A 24,850-nucleotide genomic window follows, 5' to 3' on the forward strand; every position below is an offset into this window, starting at 1 on the left:
CCTTATCCATTTATCTGTTGAAGGGCACCTAGGTTGGTTCCATAGCTTAGCTATTGTGAATTGAGCTGCTATAAATATTGATATGGCCCTGTCACTGTAGTATGCTGATTTTAACCTGGCTTCCTTGCCAACATTTAATGTTTTCAGTTTTTAACTTTAGTCATCTTAGTGGCATATAGCTGTATATCATGGTGATTTTTTTTTTTTTAATTTACATTTCCCTGATGACTAATGAGGTTAATGTGTTTTTGGGACATCTCTATATCCTTTCTTTTGAAATATGTACTTCACTTGTTTGCTCATTTATTAATTGGGCTACACGTCTTTACTATTGAGTTATAGGGAGTTCCTTTATACACTCTGGATGTAAGTCTTTTTTGGTGTGGGGGTTGTGCCAGGGACTGAACCCAGGTACACTTGACCACTGAGTGACATCCCCAGCCATATTTTGTATTTCATTTAAAGACAGGGTCTCACTGAGTTGCTTAGTGCCTCACTTTTTCTGAGGCTGGCTTTGAACTTGAGATCCTCCTGCCTCAGCCTCCCAGGCCGCTGGGATTATGGGTGTGTACCACCACACCCAACTGGTTGTAAGTCGTGTCAGATGTATTTTGCTAATATTTTCTTTCAGTCATTGACTTATTTATATATTTATTTTCTTTCTCCTCTTTAAAGTAAAAAACCATAAATTTATTGCATATCCAGAAGTACCAGAATGTCTTTTATACAGAAAAAAAAAAAAAAAACCAGCAACCTTGTTTCTGTTTTCTTTCAAACATTTAAAATCTTCTCATCATTGATATACTCAGTTAGGCATACATATTTTTTCTCATTCAGTTAACAGAATAGACATAAAGCAGATCCCTCAAAAATCAGTTATAAATATTAAATTGTATTGAACATTCATAATACAAAATATGTTGTAAAGTGTTAAAGTCTCCCAAACTACTACAAACTCAAAAGTGTTTTCAAGCAGTGTCAGAGATTTGCTACATCCATCTTTTTTATGTGCATCTATTTTTGGCAGACACTTTTGTATATATTTTCTTAATTGATGTTTCAACAAATAGAGGTTGGTTTTCATTTTGATGGCATCTATTTTTTAAAACGGTCCATTGCTTATATGTCCTAAGAAACCTTTGTTAGCTCTCAGGTCATGGTATTTTCTTGTTTTTCTTCAAGAGTCATTATAGTTTATGCTTTTATTGTTATGATCCAACTCAAATTATGTATAATGTTAGGCTTATTCATTTGTTTACAGATTTATCCAATTATTCCACTAGCATATGTTAAAGAATTTTTCTTTTTCCCTTGAATTGCTTTGGTGACTTATTTGCAAATCATTGGACTTTATAGAAGTCGGGTATCATTCATATCACATTGCACACTGCATGTAACATTTTTCTCCCACTGCTTTCAGGATAATGCTTTGTATCTTTGTGTTTGCACAAAGATAGGGACATTAGTCCTTTTGACTAATGTTTCTTAATGTGGTATCCTATGGCATATAATTAGACCACTTCTTGTGCTATAAATTTCTGACATTCTGTTTATTTTTTAAAGTGTTTTCTTTCTCTTTTAGATTCAGGAAGCTCCTCCTCCTCCTCCTCCTCCTCCTCTTCTTCTTCTTCTTCTTCTTCTTCTTCTTCTTCTTCTTTCCTGCTATCTGATCTCCTGTTAAGTGACCTTTTTCTTTTTCTGCTATCTGATCTCCTGTTAAGTAATCCATTATATTTTATCTTAAATAGTGTGCTTTTTAAGTTTTAGAATTTCCATTTAGTTCTTTTTCATAGCTATCATTTCTCGGTTGAGATTGCCCTTATATACATTTATTATGACCATATTTTCTTTTAAACATTTGAACATTTCTGTAAATCTTGCTTCGAAGACTTTTTGAATTCTGACATTACATCATTCAGGATTTGGTTTCCATGAGCTGCTTTTTCTCTTGACTCTAAGGGTTTTCTTCCTGTTCCTCAACGTAGTAAATTTTGCTTATGTACATTGTTGGTAAATTTTACTTCTGTAATGACTTTACTTTTAGTCTGTTGTAGGCTTTGGATGCTGTTATTTTATTTTTTGTCCTAGAAGACATTTAATGTGGCTGGAATCAAACTCCAGCTTCTCTTCAGTAATAGGCAACAACAGAGATCCCATCTAAGAGCTTTCTCTTTATAGCTGTTCCTTTTTTCTGGGAACCTGGGAATATTCCTTAAACAAAGGCCATTCCCTATTTGGATAATACAGCACCTTTCTAGGATTCCATCTTTCACTTTCCCGCTTCTCTTGCAACCCCAGACTTTGCACTCCTTAAGCCAGCAAGCCAACAAATTTCTGCGTCAGAGTTCTAAGTGGTCATTGCCACATGGGCTATTAAATAGTACCATCAGGCAAATTTTATAAAAATGCCACCCAGTGCAGTTCCTTCATTTAAGGATGACTTTTCTCCAGGTTCTACCTGCATTTGGTCACTGTTTTGCCTTAATGGTTTTATAAAAATATTTTGTCCACTCTATATAACTTTTGTGTAGCAAGATTACTCTCGGTTACCTTGTCATTAGCTGAAGCAGAACGTTGAAGCATTATTAATTGAATTAATCAAAATATCCAATACTCAGAGATTATTTTAGGAAGTTATAAAATGTCTTAAAAAGTTGACTATCAGTAGAAAATGCTTTTGATAAAAAATGTAAATACCCTACTCTGATTATATATAGGTTAAAAATTGGATGTGTTCACGAATACACATTGGAGAGATATGAAAAAAAAATCAAATAATTTATTGGTTAGAGTGTTCGGATTTGAGGGAAATTTCCAAATATGTTCTATTAATATTGATATAAAACTACATATATATTCTACATATTTTGTATACCTATTTATTGTATGTTTAATATATATAGTAAAGGTCTTCTAGACTGTATAGTATAATTGAGCAGGTGCGACAGAATTCTCACCCAACACTCAAGGTTTAAATATAAAATGTCAAAAACAAAATACACAAGAAGGTTTCATATATGTGTGTGTCAGGGGTAGGTAGGTAGATAAATATTTGCTTAAAATCAAGAAAGAAATTCACAGATACCAGTAACAAGGGGTAGGGAGAATTTACTTAAGAAAGGTAAGCAGGAACTAAATCCTAAATGGCTTATAGTAGTTTCATGTTTCGATATAGAACTTAAATGCTGGGATTCATATCTTAATGTTAGTAGGAAAGTATAGGGCACATGGCTCTCACAGGTAGTTGAGACCCATCAATTTGTGAAACTTAGAACCTGAAGAGAGATTTTTACCCATAAAATGTAACTAAAAGGGGAATCTGTACACCCAAGGAGTTTCAGGTAAACTTGATACTTGATACCCAGAGCATAGAGAAGGATAAGTTATGACATCCAGAAACATATGCCTGAATTACATGATTGTGAAGTTTGATTTGATAAGCTTCTTATAGTACAAGGGCTTTAAGTATTAAATTAGTGTATAACTGGGTCTGAAGCCATTAAATCCCTAGACTTAGCAGAGGCAAATGTGAAACTGTTTCCATGATCCAAGGGATATGACTACTCTGAAAAAATAATCCTTGCTGAAGGTAAGTTCATAATTTAAGATTTTCATATCACAAGAGAAAATTGACACCAACCCAAGACATATATAGGACTTACCTGAGAAAAACAATTCTCACTTAGAATGAACTCATAATTAAATTTTAAAAAGTATAAATCACAGGAGATAATGATCTATCTTAAAGGAGACTGACACAAACTTCTTATCAGTAGTAGATACTCTGAAGACCACAAAAAGACAGGTTATTTAACAAAATTAATTTGAGACCACACAATTTAAGGGCAAATGGCATTACTAAGGAAAAAAGACACTAGATCATGATAAAAGGAATACTGTGCCAAGAAAATATAAAAATCATAGTCATGTATACCTAGCAGTATATAAAGTATCAATAATTACAAAGAAATTGATAAATGTCAAGTGATTTTTAAATATTTATCTTATCTCAGAAACTATAGTTAAAACAAAAAATGGGCAACAAAAGGTTTTAATATTATAATTAATACATTTTTGATTAAGTGAATGTATAGAAAGTCTTCTAGCAAATAAGTAGAGAGTGTGGATGTATTTAAAGGATACGTGGATTCATTTAAAAAATTTTTTTATTGTAAATAAATGGGGTACAACTTGTTTCTCTGTACATGAAGTAGAGGCATACCATTTGTGTAATCATACATATACATAGGGTAATGGTGTTTGATTCATTGTTTTTTTTTTCCTTTCCCCCACCCCTCCCACCCCTCTTTTCCCTCTATACAGTCCCTCCTTCCTCCATTCTTGCCTCCCTCCCACCCCCCATTATGTATCATCATCCGCTTATCAGTGAGATCATTGGTCCTTTGGTTTTTTGAGATTGGCTTATCTCACTTAGCATATTCTCCAATTTCATCCATTTCCCTGCAGATGCCATAATTTTATTATTCTTTATGACTGAGTAATATTCCATTGTGTGTGTGTGTGTGTGTGTGTGTGTGTGTATATATATATATATATATATATATATATATATATATATATCACAGTTTCTTTATCCATTCATCAGTTGAGGGGCATCTAGGTTGGTTCCATAGTCTGGCTATTGTGAATTGAGCAGCTATGAACATAGATGTGGCTGTATCACTGTAGTATGCTGATTTTAGGTCCTTTGGGTATAGGCCAAGGAGTGGGATAGCTTGGTCAAATGGTGGGTCCATTCCAGGTTTTCTAAGGAATCTCCACACTGCTTTCCAGAGTGGCTGCACTAGTTTGCAGCCCCACCAGCAATGTATGAGTGTACCTTTTTCCCCACATCTTCTCCAACACCTATTGTTGCTTGTATTCTTGATAATCGCCATTCTAATTGGGGTGAGATGGAATCTTAGTGTAGTTTTGATTTGCATTTCTCTTATTACTAAAGATGGTGAACATTTTTTCATATATCTGTTCATTGCTTGTAGATCATCTTCTGTGAAGTGTCTGTTCATTTCCTTAGCCCATTTGGGTTATTTGTATTCTTGGTGTAGAGTTTTTTGAGTTCCTTATATATTCTGGAAATTAGTGCTGTATCTGAAGTATGAGTGGCAAAAATTTTCTCCCACTCTGTAGGCTCTCTCTTCGCATTGCTGATAGTTTCATTTGCTGAGATAAAGCTATTTAGTTTGAATCTGTCCTAGTTATCGATTCTTGCTTTTATTTCTTGTGCTATGGGAGTCATGTTAAGGAAGTCTGATCCTAAGCCGACATGTTGAAGATTTGGACCTACTTTTTCTTCTATAAGATGCAGGGTCTCTTGTCTGATTCCAAGGTCCTTGATCCATTTTGAGTTTAGCGCAGGGTGAGAGATAGGGGTTTAGTTTCATTCTGTTGCATATGGATTTCCAGTTTTCCCAGCACCATTTGTTGAAGAGGCTATGTTTTCTACATTGCATATTTTTGGCACCTTTGTCTAATATGAGAAAATTGTATTTATTTGGGTTTGTGTCTGTGTCCTCTATTCTGTACCATTGATCTACCTGTCTATTTTGGTGCCAATACCATGCTGTTTTTGTTACTATTGCTTTGTAGTTGAGTTGAAGTTCGGGTATTGGGATACCCCGTTTCATTCTTCCTGCTAAGGATTGCTTCAGCTATTATGGGTTTCTTATTCTTCCAGATGAATTTCATGATTGCTTGCTCTATTTCTGTAAGATACGTCATTGGAATTTTAATTGGAATTGCATTGAATCTGTATAGCACTTTTGGTAGTATGGTCTTTTTGACAATATTAATTCTGCCTATGCAAGAACATGGGAGATCTTTCCATCTTCTAAGGTCTTCCTCAATTTCTTTCTTCAATGTTTTATAGTTTTCATTGTAGAGATCTTTTACCTCTTTGGTTAGATTGATTCCCAAGTATTTTATTTTTTTCGAGGCTAAAGTGAATGGGGTAGTTTTCCTAACTTCTCTTTCTGAAGATTTGTCACTTATGAATAAAAATGCATTAGATTTATGAGCATTGATCTTTTATCCTGCTACTTTACTGAATTCACTTATGAGTTCTAAAAGTTTTCTGGTGGAATTTCCCAGTTCCTCTAAATAGAGAATCATGTCATCAGCAAATAGTGACAGCTTAAGTTCTTCTTTTCCTATTCGTATTCCTTTAATTTCTTTAGTCTGTCTAATTGCTCTGGCTAGAGTTTCAAGGACAGTGTTGAATGTGGTGAAAGAGGGCATCCCTGCCTTGTTCCAGTTTTAGGGGAAATGCTTTCAGTTTTTTACCATTTAGAATGATATTGGCCATGGTCTTAGAATAGTTAGCCTTTACAATGTTAAGGAATGTTCCCACTATCCCTAATTTTTCTAGTGTTTTGAGCATGAAGGGATGCTGTATTTTATCAAATGCTTTTTCTGCATCTGTTGAAATAATCATGTGATTCTTGACTTTAAGTCTGTTGATTGGTGAATTACATTTATTGATTTCCGAATGTTGAACCAACCTTGCATCCCTGGGATGAAACCCACTTGATCGTGGTGCACTATCTTTTTAATATATTTTTGTATGCAATTTGCTAAAATTTTGTTGAGAATTTTTGTGTCCATGTTCATTAAGGATTTTGGTCTGAAATTTTCTTTCCTCAATGTGTCTCTGTCTGGTTTAGGTATAAGGGTGATATTGGCTTTATAGAACGAGTTTGGGAGGGTTCCCTCCTCTTCTATTTCATGGAATACTTTGATGAGTATTGGAATGAGCTCTTCTTTAAAGGTTTTGTAGAACTCAGCTGAGAACCCATCTGGTCCCGGACTTTTCTTTGTTGGCAGGCTTTTAATGACTTCCTCTATTTCATTACTTGAAATTGATCTATTTAAATTTCTAAAAAATTGACTTTGACCTGGGTCCCAAAGGAAATTTAAATCATGAAAAACATACTCCAGATGAAATGAAAAGACAATTGGATCAGTAAGTTTAAAAATAGAATGTACACATAACACATACATCAAGCCCTAAATTACAAAAACTTACAATAAAGCAACTAAATATTAGATAGAAAAATTTATAGGGTGTAGTTTAGAAGGGGAAACTTCTCAGGAATAGGAAGAAAGTTATAATCCTTTAGTGTACTTATTTTTTTTAATAAGTATGGAAAATACATGTTTTATGTTCAAATTTACATAATAGCATAAATTTAAAAAACAATAAAAAGTGATGAGATAAAAAAGAGAACTGAGTCAACAAAAAGCTAGTTTTTTAAAAAGATACATAGACATTTCTTGCCCTCTAATGTAAAGCTTACACTCTAGTGGGGGAGTTGGATAGATAGATATAAATACCAGTGGCAATAATTACAATGAAGATAAGTAAATCTGCATACAGGAAATAAAGGGTGACAAGAACTAATTTATGTTGTTTTTGTTTTTAAGATAACTGTCAGGAATGGTTTCTGAGGAGATAAATGTTTGAACCATGCGCAAACTTTATAAAGAGAATGGTCCCGGCAAAAATCCCTTTTGAAGAAAGTTCCTGATGAGCGAACAGAAGAGCAAAAGCCCTGACTCTCTCCCTTCAAATGATAAAGTATATTAATCATAAAAATTGCCCCAAGCATTATTCTTGATTGCAGTAAGTTTAGAAGTAAACACTTCAGTTGGAAATGAAACTGAAATTAGACAGTGATCAGCCTAGAAAACCAAGAGTTTGCTTCATATCAGTAGACATCAACTAGAACATGTAATAAGGGGGAAAAAAGATACAATTCAAAAATACCATCTATAAGCTGCCATGGACTCTTTCTAAGAAAATTTGAAAAGATTTATAGAGAACACTGTAAGACCCTTGAAGGACAGATAAAAATATATTCAAATTATCAGTCTACCCCTCCCCGCAAGTTCAAACTGCAGCATCACTACAACTGAAAAATTGTAGGACTAAAAAGTTTACTTGGAGGGGCTGGGGAGATAACTCAGTCGGTAGAGTGCTTGCCTTGTAAGCACAAGGCCCTGGGTTCGATCCCCAGCACCCCAAAAAAAAAAAAAAAAAAAAAAAATTCACTTGGAAAAGTAAAGGTCCAAGAATTATCAAGACTTTTTGAAGATGGCAATGAAGGTCATGTCATATTACATCAAACCATATACAAGAACAAATCCCAACTAGAGAACACATTAAGTTTAAAAAGCTAACTTACTTTTAGAATAACACATAGAATACCTTTGTAAATTTAGCTAGACAGGATTTCTTAAATAAGATCCCAAAAAAACACATTATAAAGTAAAAAATTTGGGTTGGGAATATAGCTCAGTTGGTAGAGTGCTTGCCTTGCAAGCACAAGGCCCTGGGTTCAATCCCCAGTACCGCAAAAAAATAAAAATAAAAAATTTTACTAAATCAAATTTTTTAATTTTAATAAAACAAAAGGTACCATTAACAAAAGTTAAATATATATAACATAATTAATACCCAGGATATAATTTAATATCCAAGATATAAGGATAATTTAATAATAGTCAACTCCACTTAAAAATAGGCAAAGGATATGAACCAACAATTTGTGAAGAAAAACCTATATGTCCATCAAAAGATGAAGAAGTATTCTTTGCTCGTGATTGAGAAGATGATAAATTTTTTAAAAATTGTATTCAATAGAATTGCAAATTTTTAATATGTGTAACATATCTAAATGGACTATATCTGCAAGGTAATAGAAAAATAGGAACTATCATATACTGCTGATGAAAGTACAAATTAATACAATACTTAGAAGAGGAATTTGGTAATATACAATAAATTGAAAAGATGCATTCATAAGCCCAAAAATCAACTTCTAGATTTGTAACAGAAATTCTTGCGTGTATGTATTAGGAGACACGTTCAAAACACTTATTGCAGTATCATTTATAGAATAACTAGAAACTTTATAATTGTTTTTTTATACCCCTTCCAACCCTCTTTCCTCTATACCATCCATCCTTCCTCCATTCTTGCCTCCCTCCCACCCCCCCTTATAATTGTCTTTTAACAGATGAATAAACTTAGTAATGTTTATTCAATGGGGTACTTTTCAACCATTAAAATTAATGAACTTTATGTCAAAATGGATGAACCTCATAAAATTGAGTGAAAAAGCAATTACAGAATCTGCACAATATAATGACATTTATATAAATATTTTAAAGCTTTCACAGAACAATAATATATACTGTCGAAATAACATTTGGAAAGGTTATACATAAGATTAATGATGGTTGCCTTTTGGAAGGTACGGAGTGATATGCAACTAGACAAAAGAACAAAGGGAACTTGGAACTTCATCTGTATCATTCTGATAAGTTTGTGTTTAAATATGTAGTAAAAATAAGGTACTAGCTTCAGTGTTTGCTGAGGTTCTTAACCAGCTCAGTAGTACTTCCATTTTACTTCATAATTAAATCCTTTAAAATACTAATTTTACATATACCTTTTAGAGATTTTATTGTTTGTGATAGGCATACTCATCCTTTTTAGATAATCTCCAGAATAGTAAGTTTCTGGTAAATGGGGATATATTGAGATTGTGGTATAAAAGTTAATCACATGTTCAGTTTCATATTGTTTTCTCTAAAAACCCATTCTCAAATGGCTCCAGTCTTTCCAGTTTTCTTCATATAGGGGGACTGAATGTGTTTTTTGTCACTTATTCATTCAGCAGATTTTATTGAAACCCAACATGTGCCAGCTGATAATATAACAGTGAACAACAACAACAACAAAAAAGCCTGGTCTCATGGAGTTAAAATTCTAGTCAAGGAAGATAGTCAATAAATGAATAAATTCATGAAAATATAATACGCTGGTGGTTAAAAATAAAGCAGAGTAAGAGAAAGAGTGATTGCAAGAAACAGTGTTGTTTTAGACCTCGTTGATGAGAGATGGTTAGATTCTGGATATATTACCTTTTAGCAGCAATTCTTAATCTATAGATTACTCTTTGATCTCAAGGAGCATCGTGGGAGTTATTGAAAAGAGATAAATAGCACACATTAGTTGCCAATGAATGATAAACTGTACAAGTGATCCTAAAAGGAGATTTCAAAACCTCTAAAAAGCTTTTGTAGGATTGTTGGAAGGGAGTTTCAGTCCTGGTTACTTAGAGGTTTCCTTTGCTTTTTTTGCTCCTTTTAGTCATAGTCTCATCATATTTTGTTGTTTGAAGAAAATGAAACTTGAAATCTGGATTCAGATTTGGTGTTGATTACATTAATAGATCAAATTTAAAATACTGATTTTTACTGGATAACTTAGCTGTATAGCTGTATATATTCAAAGACAGATGGACCCATTTTTGTTTACATTCATTTGACTCTAGACTTTTTGTGGAAGATAACTTAGTTAATAATATTTTTTAAAGATTGTGTGTAAACTATTACTGAATATCTTACATGATTTATTTGCTTTTGCACATTAATGGATATTGTAACAGAAGACAGTTAATTTATACTACCTTCATTTGTGTTATATATTAAAGTTCATTTAAACTAGTATATAGTGACTTTATTTGAATAATTTAGTTCCTAAATATAATTTTCTACCCTCCAAATATTATTTTATTAGTTCATTTTGGCTTTTATGTCTAAGTATTCCTGTTACTGAATTAAGAGAAAGAGAGAGTTACAGAGAGGCAGGGAGGAAGAAGAGGAAAAGAATTTAAGTCAAGACTTTAGAGCTACAGATTGTAGTACATCATTATGGCTTTTAAATGCTAAACCAATCATTGTCCAGAGTGGAAGACAGACAGTAAAATTCATAATTTATGTTAAATTCTGTGCCTTGTTTCTCAGCATAGTAATACATCTGCACTTATATGCCATTAAAAACTTAATTGTGAGCTGGGTGTTGTGGTGCACACCTGTAGTTCCAGCATTCTGGGAGACTGAGACAGGAGGATCCCTTGAGTCCAAGAGTTCTAGTCAGCCTGGGCAGCATAGGGAGACCCTGTCTTTAAAAAAAAAAAAAGCCATCTATTGTAGTGAAACAACAGTAGATTGACTATAACAGTAAACTCAAATATTTTGATAGTGCTTTAGAATTGAATTTAGTGCAGCGAGTAGGAAATAGATTTTTGTTGTGCTTTGTGAAAAGATTTTTTTCAGGGTAGAGTTTCACTTACACCTTTTTTTTTCCATGCAAAGGAGAGCTAATTACCATATTTGAGAGTATTTCAGGTAATTTTTGTTTTTACTAACCTAACTTTCTTTTTCTTTTAGCAAAACTGTACAATCTAAAGTGGACTGCATTTTGGTAAGTGAAATACCTAACTTAAAAGTTCTTTTGTATTAAGTCTTTTACGAACACTATGTGAAATATACCATTCTTAAGTAAATATTGATTCTAAATATAACAACTGTAGTGAATAAATGTTGATGGTTAATTACAACTCTGGGTAAATTTTGCTATCTAGGTAACTTCCTCTATCTCATCAACACTGAAATCACAATCTGGGATTATTTGTATGCATTTGAAACTTCCTGGCCTTCACTGAAATATTGCCCAAACAAACATTTAAAGGGAATTTATTCTGATAAACCTGTAAGAATATTTTTAAAGTTTTTAAGATGTTTGATGCATTTTGTTGTGTTAGCATATTTTTCATATTTCATCTACTAGCCTTTAGAAATTAAGCCACAGTGATGGTTTAAAGTTAGGTTTTACCTACATAACTCTAAGAATTTGCTTGAAGAAAAACTTTTAATGTGCCTGTTGAATTCATTTTTGTTGCTGTAATATATTTTGCATTCTAGCTTTTAATCTTTGAGTTGCAGCTTTTAAAACTTCAGGTCACACTAATAGTTTTAATTTAGATTGTAGTTCCTTAGGTCTTGTCTTAAATGTGTAAATGTGTGAAGGAAGAAGCATGCAACCATTGGGACAAATGGAATAATACTGACTTCTTTGATGAAATCTCTGCAGACAGGCTACACCCTAGGCTCTAGAATATTCAATGACTCTGTTCTGCTACATTACCCAAAGTGTCAGTATAATTTATTATCTTTCTTTTCTTGTGATTTCAGAACTTTTCTTACTGTAGTTTGGGTCTCCTTATAAGCGAACTTGACTTTTTGGTTTTTGTTTGTCTTTTTAAATAATTTTTTCTCATCATTGAGAAAGTAGAGCAGAAGATTATTATAAATTGCAAAATATAACATTTTAAAAATATAAAATAAGGAAATTTTAAACCTTTGAAGTGTTTTTATATTTTCATCAAGTGTTTATATTTTCATGTAAGATTTAAAATAGGGCTGGGGTTGTAGCTCAGTGATAAAGCCCTCGCCTAGCATGCATGGGGCCCTGGGTTCGATCCTCAGCACCACATTAAAAATAAAATAAAGGTATTGTGTCCACCTATAACTAAAACAAAATATATTTTTTTAATTTAAAATAAACATGTTATATGTATATATATATATTATGGTTTTTTTTTTTTTTTTTTTTTTTTTTTTTTTGCAGAACCGGGGATCGAACCCAGGGCCTTGTGCTTGCAAGGCAAGCACTCTACCAACTGAGCTATCTCCCCAGCCCTATTATGTGTAATTTTAGTTCATAATTTTTTAGTGCTGTCTTAGGCCTTGGACATCTAGTGATAAACAAGATAGTAAGATCTCTATCCTCATGATCCTTGTATTTTATTGGATGAGGTAGACATTAAACAGTACACAAAAAAAAATATTATAACTTCAGGTATTCATAAAGTCTTTACAAAATTTTTAAAATTTTTAAAAGGAAGCAAGAGATGATGGTTGAGTAAACAGAGTTGTGATCTGACATTTGAGCAGGGACCTGAATTAGAAACTAGCCTTGTGTGTTGATCTGCCAACAGTACATACTAGGTATAGGAGAAAATAGAAAAATTTAGAAGTTTGGGTAATTTGAAGAAGAAAAAGATTTCAGTGGGCTAAAATGTGGGAGGAAAGGAGAGAATGATAGCAGTTCTACTGGAGAGTGGTTTATGGCAAATTTAGCCACAACAAGTTGTATGGTAAGCCAATTAAAGTGTTTTAAGCAGAAAAAAAAAAAAGATCTAATTTTTTTTTTAAGAAATGTAATTGGAAAAAATGACTTGTAGGGCGACCAGAGTAGAGGGAAAACCAGTTAGGCTATTGTAGACATCCATGAGGAATTCACAGCTCTTACTCAGATGAAGGTAGTGAAAGATGTGAAAAAATGTAGGTGGATTTCAGGCATATTTTGAATATAAAATTAACAGATCTTCCTTGTTGGTGGATTGAATGTGAAAAAAGAAAAAAGAGGAATAAAGGGTAAAAGGGTAATTTCTTCAATCTACTATTTCTTTTTTGATGTTGTTGTTTTTGTTTATGTTTTGTTTTGTTTTGTCCTGGGACTGATGAACCCAAGATCCTTTAACCACATCCCCAGCCCTTTTTTTATTTTGAGACAGCCTAAATTGCTGAGGCTGAGGCTGGCCACCCAAGTCATTGGGATTATAGGAGTGCCCCACCACACTGGGTAGTATTTCTTATATGACAGATTTGCTCATAATGAATACTCTCAGTCTAAATTCTCAGTCTGTGAATATAATTTGCTTTCAATTTTCAAAGATAGTTTTACTGAATGTGGAATTTCTGCTTAACAGTTTTTGTTTGTTTTTCTTTCATTGCTTTGAACATGTTAACTGTTGCTTTCTGGACTTGATTATTTTGGATGCTAAGTTAGCAATTAATCATATTGTCATTTTTCTGTACATGATGAGTTACTTTTCTCCTTTTACTATCAAGATTTATTCTGTATTCATACTGTCAACTTACTTGTTCACTTGTCCACTTTCTCTGACTTTGAACAGTCTATTATGTGTGTGAGTATTGAACACTTTGTGTTTATCCAATTTAGGGTTTGTTGAACTCAAATCTGTAGTTTAGTTAGATTTGGGATTTTCCGGCCATTTTCTCTTCAAAAACTTTTTCTGTCCCTTGAATTCTCTCCTCCTTCTATATGTTGAAATGATTGATGTTCTTTTTCTGGTCTTTGGGACTTAGTTCTTTTTTCTCTAATTAACTTTCTGTATTCTAGTTTCTCTGTTAAGATTCTCTCTTACCTGACCATCATCACATTTTCTTTTGTGTGTTTAAACGCAGGCAGCTTCATTTTGGTAGCACTACTGTTCAAACCATGTGAATAAAATAAGGTAATGGGAGCAGCTACAAACAGGAAAAACACTGGCCCTCATAGTTATTACCTGAAGTTCAGGAATTTGTAATGACTTAACACCTCTGCCTTTAGTCAGTTTCTAGACTCAGATTATTCTTTTTGACCATTTTGATTCATTTTCTAGTTGTTTGGGGGAAGGGTTTGCCACAGTTTTCACTTCACCTTTTCCAGATATTTCAGCCGACATTTTTACATACATTTTGTTCTAGAATTTAAAGTTTTAGTTTTCTTTTAGATCTGTGAACCATTCTGAATTTAAGTTGAATTTTTACTATATAATGAATATGCAGTCATTTTAGCACCATTGAAAAGTCAACCCTTCCCTCCAAATATGTTCCATATCAAAAATCATTATGTGCAGGTTTTTTTCTAGATTCTCTTTATTCTTCCCATCAATTGTTATTATGTCTTTATGGCATCACCACATTGTCTTGTCTACTGTAGCATTATAGAAGTTCTTAATATCAGGTAATATAAACAATTCACATTTTGGCATTGCCATACAAATTTTAGAATTACCATGTCAGTTTCTATTAAAAAAAAAAAAAAAAAAACAACTCTACTGGAAGTTTGAGATTACAATGAATTCATAGATCAGTTTGGGAACAGTGGACATCTTACTAATGAGTCTTCATCTGTGAGTTTGGGATATCTCCACATTAGTTGGTTTTTCTATAATTTCTTACAGTAACATTTTATACTTTTCTGTGTTTAGGTTTTGTACATATTTTCTTACAGCTATTCCTAAATATTCAGCATTCTTAAAACTTTCCATGCTATTGTGAAAGGTATTTAAAAATTTTTGTTACCCTCGGTCTTTCAGGACAGAGCTAAAACAGATATGGTAAGAGTGGATTTTCTTGTGTTGTTCTCAATCATAGGGGAAAAAATAGTCATTCGTTCACCATTTAATCTGTTAACCTTTTTATGATTGCTCTTTATCAGGTTGAATATGTTCCCTTCTGTTTCTGTTTTGCTAAGTGTTTTCGTTTGATTTTGGGGGTTTTTTTTTTTGTTGTTGTTGTTGTTTTTAATTTTAATTATAATTGCATGTTGAGAGGGTTGGGCCTGTAGTTCAGTGGTAGAACACATTTCTACCATTGCAGGGGCCCTGGTGGGTTCAATATCCCATACCATATATACAAAAACAAATACATGTTGGTTTTTGTCAAATGATTCTTCTGAGTTTACTGGTAATTTATATTTCTGTATTATCATATTCCTTAATCTTTTCCACTAAAGTATCTAATCTGCTATAAATCTTTTAATTTTTAGTTCTGTAAATTTTACCTTTTTTAAAAAATTCTCATTATGTTCATGTCTTCCTTTAGTTCTTTGGACATATTTATAATACTTGCTTTAAAAAGTCCTTGTTTGCTAATTATGTTTTCTGACATTTCTGCATCTGATTTATTTTCTGATTTTTGTTGTAATATAGTAATAATTTTCTGCTTCTTTACATATTGAACCCAGTGCTTCACACATGCTAGGCAAGCACTCTGCCACTGAGCTACAGCCTCAACCCCCATATCTAGTAATTTTTAAGTTAGTGCTGGACAGTGATTTTTTATGGTTTTGGGTTTTGGTTTGGTTTGGTTTTTGAAAATCTGGATTTTGGTTATCTTTAAAGTGTACTGATATTTGGGGCAGGCAGCTCAGTTACTTGTTTCTTTTGAAGCTTGTGTTTAAGGGCAGGTCTAACAGCTACAGCTAGAGCTAGTTTAACTTTTGTACTAAGATGTTACCACTCTGGTATCTTTACATTGATAAGTTGCTTAACGATGGGGATACATTCTGAAAAATATATCGTTAAGCAATTTTGTTATGAACATAATTGAGCATACTTGTATAAGTTTAAGATGGCTACAAGATGCCTAGGAAATATAATCTTTTGGAACCATCATGGTATATATAGACTCATCACTGACAGAAACAACATTATACAGTGCCTTACTGCACTGCCTTCCTCAGATATTCACTGAGGTCTCTCAACTTGTGAGTGGTTAGAACTGGAATATGTGTTCCCTGATAGTTCTCTGCCTAGCCTCATGGAGTTTTCCTCTACAATATACACAGTTTAGCATTCAGTGAGATATTCCAAGTCTATATAGGAATTTGTGTAGATGTTTTATCTTTTTTTATCTTTCTTCCATACAGTTCTTTGCTTCCTCAAATACCAATTTCTATCTCTAGTTCAGCATATACTGTCTTGCTCAGCTTGCTTACTCCAAACCACAGTTCAGAAGATGCCTTCTGGTGAATCATTTCATTTATTTGTTTCTTTCTCTCAGGTGGAACTGTTCTATGCTCTCTGACATCCAGTTTCCAAAACAGTTGTGATTTTGTATATGTTTTAAATTGGGGAAGTAGGAAGAATTGTCAGGTAATCCAGTGTGGTCACATGTAGAATAATTATTAACAGCTACTTTAAGATTGAATAAAATATATAGTCTCCTTCATAGTGAATACAATATATAGTCTCCTTCCTAGTGAGTTATATTCCACTGTTCTCCATTAATGCTCTTTCATACTTCTTTGGCTTAAGCTACTAAACCCACTTCTTGATCACTGTCAGCAAATGTTCTCACCTTCTACTTCTCTGAGAAAATAGGGAGTTACAGCGTAGGTCACCAAATTAACACCATTTCTTATTCCAGCTGGATAGTTGCTCAGATTTTGTTTTTGTTTTTGTTTTGTAGTTGTAGATGTTTATTTTTATGTGGTGCTTAGGATCAAACCCAGTGCCTCACACAAGCTAGGCCAGCACTCCACCACTGAGCTACAGCCCCAACCCATTTGCTCAGTTTTCTAACAGTTTTTGTCTTCCTTTCCTTTTCTCTCAACAGAAGAGATATCCATCATCTGCCTTTCTGAAGGCTAATATCTCTCTCTCGCTCTCTCTCTCTGCCTATCAGGATCCCATGCTTTTCAGAATTCACTTCATGATTTATTCTTTATCTTTTTTCTTTGTTCTCCTATTTTCTACTGACCTGACCTTTTCCCATTAATAGTTAATAAGTGCTTACTTTTTTTTCTCATTCTTATAAAAGTCTTTCATGAAACCTGTAATCCTTCTCTACCTACCACCCATCTTCCTTCTTCCTTTTTTTTTTTTTTTTTTTTTTAACCAGGGATTGAACCCAGGTTCCAGGGGCACTTAACCACTGAGCCACATCCCCAACCCTTTTTTGTATTTCATTAGAGATAGGGTCTCACTGAGTTGCTTAGTGCCTCAGCCTCCTGAGTAACTGGGTTCCTTCTTCCTTTTAAAAGATCAAAGTACTGATTGAATTCAGTCTCGTGTTTTACCTTCCATCTAATTTCAATCCCAGTAACAAAATTCTCCTAATACCACTCCCCTGAAACTTGTATTTATCAAGGATACCAGGATCTCTTTTAAATTCCTTTGATAACACACTGTCCTGGTTTTCCTGTTTTGTCTTAGTCTTTCATTCTGTTTCTTTCAAGGGCCACTATTCCTCTACAGTCTGTCTGTAGCATTCTGTCTGTATTTGTCCACAGTAAACACATCTACTTAGATGGTTTCAGTTAGTCTCAAAGTACTGATGACTTATAATTTGTATGGCCAATCTAAGCTCCAGACCCATATATCTATTTATTAGTTGATCAGTTTTACCTGGATGCACCATAGTCATTTAAAACTCAACCTTTCCAAAGCCAAACTCATGATGTCACACCCCAAATTCTTTATCCATCTGTATCAATTTTCCATTGCTGCTGTAACAAATTATCGTAATTTGAGGGGGAGGGCAAGGGGGTATGAGGGATTGAACTCAGGGGCACTTAACCACTGAGCCATATCCCCAGACCTATTTTGTATTTTATTTATTTAGAAACAGAGTCTCACTGAGTTGCTTAGCACCTTGCTTTAGCTGAGTCTGGCTTTGAACTCTCAATCCTCCTGCCTCAGCTTCCCAAGTCACTGGGATTACAGGCATGCGCTGCTGAGCCCAGCCAAATTACCACAGATTTTATGAGTAAAAAAACAACATAAATTTATTTATTTGAGAGTTCTGTAGGTCAGCTATATGGCTTGGGTCTCACTAGGACACCTAAGGTGTTGGCAGAGATTCTAGGGGAAAGTATATTTTTTTACCTTTTCTAGCTTATATATAATAGCTGCTACTTGAATCTTTCTACCTCGAATCACTCTGATACTGCTCATTGTTGTAGTCAGATTTCCCCTAGCTTCACTCTTATCAGGACGCCTGAGTTTACATTAGGCCTATCCGGATAATCTTAATCTCACTATCTCAAGGTCTTAAATTTTATCACATCTGGAAAATCTTTTGTCATCCAAATCAGTAGATTCATGGGTTCCAGGAATTAGAGGATTAAGTCATGAACACTTTGAGGGCATTATTCAATCATACTATTAGTGAAGGATACTCACTTATCCAACCTAAAAACCTTAAGTCAGTCTTGACACTTCCAACTTTACCTTAGAGCTAATTAATCACCATGTCCTATCAATTCTTACTGCTTGGTTATCCCATTTTTGTCCATCACTATCACCACTGCATTAATCCAGATCATCATACTTGAGATACTGCAGTTGGTTTTCTACTTCTAGTTTCTCCACATTTGTTCCATTCTCCACACTACTATCACAGTCATCCTTCTAAAATTCTGTTTATTTCACACTCCTGCTTAAAACCTTTCATTGGCCTCCCATTGCTCTACCTTCATATTCAAGCATTACTCGTTTTTGTCTAATCTTAAATAGTCCTTTGAGCTATTGGTACCATTTTGGACAGCACAGACCTAGAACAGTGGTTCTCACCAAGGCCAATTTTTAGCCCTCCTCCCTCTTACATCCCCACTTGGGGACATTTAACTATATCTTGAGACATTTTTATTTTCAGAAATTGTGAGTGATACTCACATTAAAGTGCCAGCATGGTGTTTAAATATTCTACAAAACATAGAAATATCCCCCCATGTCAGACTTAACCACCTTAAGATGTCACAGTGCTGAGGTTGAGAAACTCTGGTCTAAACTATTCTTTCCCCCCCCATACCTACTTATATTTTAGGATTCATTTTAGATATCCTCCCTGTGAAAAACCTTTTTTTTTTTTTTTAAGGTGTAATTTTGATATGTTTTCACATAATATTTTGGGCTTACCTTTATTATATTTTATGTTTTTACCTCTGATAATTATGCTTAGCATTTTTATTTGTTCTTAGTTTCTTCAATGTAGGAACGTATACTTTGGAATATACTCAAGTACATGAATATCAATAGATACTTGTTGAATGTATGAATAAGTATAAATTAGCAAATTGATTACAAAATGTTTTCCAATTTCAAATATTAAAAGTTTCAAATAATAAAAAATATTTTTAAAGTATTGTCGCCTTCATTTATACCTTTTAGAGACCATATACTTACTAAAATATTTGAAAAAAATTTTTAATTACTCAGTTTGCCAATAAAAAAAAAAAAAAAAACACTTATCTCATTGCTTTTCCTTTTTCTGTCATTTTCCTCTTTCCTTCTGCTCTGTTCTGCCTAGGAATACCCCCTTCCTTCCATACTCTTCTATTCTCAGATAACCAGCCTGAACCACTCCCACATTTATGCCCAGAGTGCTGAAACTACAACTTTATTGTATAGATGCAGGAGGAATTTAAGCAGGTGAAGTGGGACAAACAGGCCTGAAACTTAAAGGGAGTTGATAAGCAATATAGCAGAGTAGCTCAGAACTGAGTCTATAGTGAAGCAGACCTGAGTTTTAATCCTTTCCTTGTCATTATTGTCTAACTTTGCATAGTTTTAACCTAATTTATCTCGTAAATATGGTGATGATAAGAGTACCTAATCCATTGATTTGTCATGGATATTTAAGGAGATCATTAACGTAGCTGGAGTGCACTACACATGGTGAGCACACAAGGTAACTGTAGTTTAGGGTGTCATGTGTGTAAATTGATAATTTGAATGTAATTGAGTTCATTTCCGTAAATATACATTTCTGGAAGTTTAAATATTAGTCAAGGATTACATTTTATGTTCATCATCACCAAACTTACTATTTAAGAGTTAATGTTCACCATACAGAACCACTATGGGCAGAGTATTGAACTCCTCAAACATAGAGAATAGAAGATAGAGAAGGTTGAGAATCACCTGGCTAAAGCCATCCCAGGAACTGGAAGGTACATATTGTAGAGCAATTACCTGCATGAGCATTTCAGGCTCTCTCCCACTGCAGGCCCTTGTATGATGCAATTTCCTCTGCCAGCCAGGCCCTTTTGGGGTTTCTTCACTTAGATAAGCTACTGCTTCTTTTGGATTCAACTCAGAAATTGCCTTTTTCAGAAAATCTCTTTAATCTACAGGAATTCATTTAGTAGCAGATAACAGCATATCCCAAATATTGGTCACTTAAAGAAAAGTTCGTGTCAACAAATAAGAAGTCCAAAGCCAGGCATTCATGAGTGGTGCAATAATTCAGCAGTGCTACCAGCATTTTAACCTCTTTTTTATTTGCTGTGTCAATTTTTGTCCTGTCATGTCCCTTTAGTTTAAATGCTAAATAAAGCAGAAAGAAAAGAGAAAGACAAAAGGGCTTTCTTTTAGGAAAAGTTGTCCCTTTTTTTTGGACATCTACTTCCAATAGGAAACCAACTTTAAAAACTTCAGTCTTCTTCAGCATTGGCTACCCTTAACTGCAGGGGAAACTAGGACATAGAAAATTTTCCTTTCTAGCCTTTATACTAGCCTTATGTATACCCCTATCAAAACTCTTACCATGTAATATACTAATTATTATTTATTTTTCTTTTTCAAAAATAAGCTTCTGGAGATAAGAACTGGATCCTCTGTTTTTGTATCCCTAGTATTTAGTACAGTGTAGTACATAGAAGACATTGAGTAAATATTTGTTGGGTGGTTTTTTTAAAATAGTAGTTAGCGAAAAGTATATAATATTACGCACATAAGTCAAGAGTTTCTTTGTATTTGTTTGTTATTTTAGTTGTTGAGTACTTACTATGTGACAAAGATTTTTACATGTTTTATCATTAATCGTCATAATTTGTATATGAAGTGAATTTGTTACCATCCTCATTTTACAGATGAAGAAACAGACTCAGACAAGTTAAGTAAGGTCTTACCAAGGTCTTAAAATTTACTTATTGGGAAGAATTAGCATGTGCATACACACACACACACACACACACACACATTATAGTTATACATAATAGGTAGGTTCATTTCAACATTCATAAATGCATATTACATAGTTTTGTCCATTCCAGTCCCCGGTACTACCCCTTTCCCTCCCGTCCTCCCTTCCCTGACCCCCTTTTATTTATTTAATTGCTGCATTATAGTTGCATATAAAACTGGAATGCATTGTGATATATTCATGCATTCACATTCACATAGCATAGTTTGGTCAACTTCATTCCCCATTTCTTCCCCTTTCCCTCATCTCTTCCCTCCCCCTTGATCTCCCACTTCAACTCCTTTGATCTCCCTTCTGTTTTCACCAGAGAATTAAACTTTCAGTGCAGATAGTCTAACTCTAGAGCCCAAGCTTTTAAAAACTGACATACTCACTTTAAAATTTTTTCTCAAATATGAGCATAACCAAGCTAACCTTACTTAACTTGTAAAGATGGTGATATGAGTACCTACTCCATTGAGTTGTCATGAATAGTAAGTGAGATGATTAGTATAGAGTAGTTACATGTGGTAAGCACACGAGGCAAGTTACATATGAAATTTTTGAAATCCTTGTAATCTAGAAATATTCTTAAAAATAATCTCCCAAATCTGAAATTAAAAATTAAATGCTGACATCATTACCTTCCTGAATTTTAATAATCCATATTAAATGCAGTCTGTTTTTTGCAAGCCTATTGTTTGTCATGTTCACTAAAATACTAGAACTAAAGTGGTGTTAATTATTATTTAAGTCAGTTACAAGTGTGAGGATCATGACAATATAAAATATGATAAAAGTAAAATATATAAAATGGCATCTATGTAATTTTAAAGCTATGAAAAATTTACTAATTTATCCAAGATACAAATGAAAATATTTCTAGGAGGATAATTGTGAATAAATTTTGTTAATGTTTTAATACTGTTGAAATAATACATAATTGATAATTACTTTGATAATAACCAACAAATCTTAATCTAAATTTCTCATTTGAAATCTAACACTTTTGGTTCTATAATGCTGTATACTTGTAAAGCTGAACCAGTTATATTTAGTGGTGAAAGTAAAGTCTTAACTTTGATATGTCCAATTCCAGATCATTAAACAACAGAGTTTGAAAGTTTCTCAGTTCACATTACTTAGTTCTTTATCTTAATTCAGTTACACTGGATACCTGACAGCTGTAGCAGGGCCTAAAATATATAAATAAACAAACCACAGTATTTGGTTTACTCTTGATGAGAGTCAACCAAAGGAGGATGGGAAATAATAACTCATTATTTCTCCAGATTGGTTGTCGGAATAGTAAAGTCACAGGATGTTAATACATTCTGCAAAAAATAGTTCATTAGTCAAATATGTTTCATGAACTGTGGATTAAAAGATGTCTTAAAAGCTATGTCAGCTGCTCTATATTATGAATCTTAAGTATTCAGAGTATTCTAAACTTTTGTTTCTCTGAAATCCTCTGCCTCTTTTTTGCTCATGAAGCTATTATATTGGGATATTCCATTTAGAAAAGTTGGTAAAGTCTATAAGGCAAGCTTCTAGAATAAAAAGAAATTGTTTGCCATATATTGTCATTCAGAACTAACAGGATATTGAGAACTTCCTGCCTTCTAGTTGTGTGTACTACCAGGAAGCAATCATTTCACTAGCTTTAATGTTCAGGTCCCTTAAATTGACTAGTTCTGCTTTGGAATTATTAGAAAAATTAAAATGAAAAGAATTATGTATTTTGATTCCCTTTAGCAAGTGCTAATGTAAACATTAAAACAACATTCAGCTTGCCAGGAAATCAGCTGATAATAAAAGAAAAAGATTTCTGTTTCATGGATTAGATAATTAGAATAGACAACTTGTATTTACTTTTTTCCCACCAACTGGAGAGATAAAAGTCTTAAATCCAGGAATAGGGGAATATTTTAAATTCATTTAAGACTTTATTTTATACCTTCTGGGAATATATTTTCTTACTTCAAGGGTACTCTAACCAGCCAATGTTATAAGAGAGGACTCTGAGAAGGTTGTATTGTATTGGATCATATCATATTGTATTATATCTTAGAACATGTTGGCCAGCTACTTCTAGGTTTCAAACATTCATTCAACATTACCACTTTTTGGTGGCTTAACATAGTTCAATAAAGTAGCATCTTTACAGAGTATGCTTATGCTCAGCACCCAAAAGACCAACTAAAACTCACCTGTTATAAAAACTCACATGTTGAATGAGTTGCTTTCTACAGATGGGTCCATAAACTTTCTTACGTAGGTTGATTTTACTAAGGTTTGGTCATGATAGTTGACAAGAGGATTTTCTAGAACTATAATAGGAAGAGAAATGGAAAATATTGTAGGGTTGTCAAAATGCCTGTTCCTTCTGGGCGACTAGGGGAAGTATTACTTCCTAAAACTAGGTGACAGAGGCTGTCATTTGGATAATTGAGTAGGGAGGCAGGTTCCCTACAGAAGGGAACTCTCAGTGGGGTACTCTTGCATTGGAATATGACAATCTGTGTCATTATATCTTCATTTCCAAATACTGGTTAATCCTTTAGAGACTGCTGTCTGCCTCCCACTTCCATTCCTACTGGCATAGTGTTTCCCCTCCCTAGAGAAATTAACAAAAATAATAGCCTAAACTGTGTTCGCTAAGAATTTACCCATTTAGTGGGCACCAAAGTCTATTAAGTAGGTAAACCTTACAAACCAACTTTCTGACCACACATGAGTTGTCCATTACATAATTTAAATCCTATAAAGAGAATCACATAGTTACTAACTACCCCATGTGAAAAATTCAAGTTAGCATATTATAAGTTAGAAACTGGCAGAGGAAGGCAACACAAGCCCTCTGTCTATACCAAGTACATTCATTTATCATAGTTATCTGTGTGGAAGTTCAGTAGTACTTGGGTTCTCACCAAGGTAATAACTAAGACACTGCAACAGAGAGTACTTTGTGGGGTATAAGGTTCCTAGTATCATTTCATCTTGGCTTATGATATCTCCTTGGTATGGCTTACTCCCTACCTCAGTACTGTTTATTCTAGAGATCCTCAATTTTAAAACTATAGTTGCTTAGATATGAAGTGGATGATAATAACAAAAAAAGGCCTGGTCCAGGAAATTAAGAAGCCTAGTGCTTATGGCCCTGGTTTAAATGTCAGTATTTATTGTGAGAAAGTTTCTTCAAGATAAAAACTGAAGTTGAAGATTCAGCCCAATTAGAACTTACCAGCCTGCACCATAATTCTCTGCCTCCAGGCAGTTAGCATTTGCATCCACTATGAAATGATAAAATTCCTTGGCTAGCAAGGAATTTTCCTTTGTCACCATACAACTGGGCAGTCTCCATTGGAGAGTTCTCCAGAGGGACGTCTCCTCTGTCCCTGGGCCATTCAAAGACCATCACTCCTTCGCTGCTCCTGACAGT

The 24,850-nt window shown here is 33.7% G+C and overlaps 1 protein-coding gene across 2 annotated transcripts in view; it reads left to right on the forward strand.

Moving 5' to 3' along the window:
* Rfx7 (regulatory factor X7) overlaps positions 1–24,850 on the forward strand; it is a 119,549-nt gene that overhangs the window by 45,450 nt on the left and 49,249 nt on the right. For both annotated transcript variants that reach the window (XM_047539708.1, XM_047539710.1), the window contains exon 3: positions 11,257–11,290. In XM_047539708.1, the coding sequence (XP_047395664.1) occupies positions 11,257–11,290 (34 nt within the window). The remainder of the gene's footprint in view (positions 1–11,256; positions 11,291–24,850) is intronic.

This window comes from Sciurus carolinensis, chromosome 2 (assembly GCF_902686445.1).
Source record: "Sciurus carolinensis chromosome 2, mSciCar1.2, whole genome shotgun sequence".
NCBI lineage: Eukaryota > Metazoa > Chordata > Mammalia > Rodentia > Sciuridae > Sciurus > Sciurus carolinensis.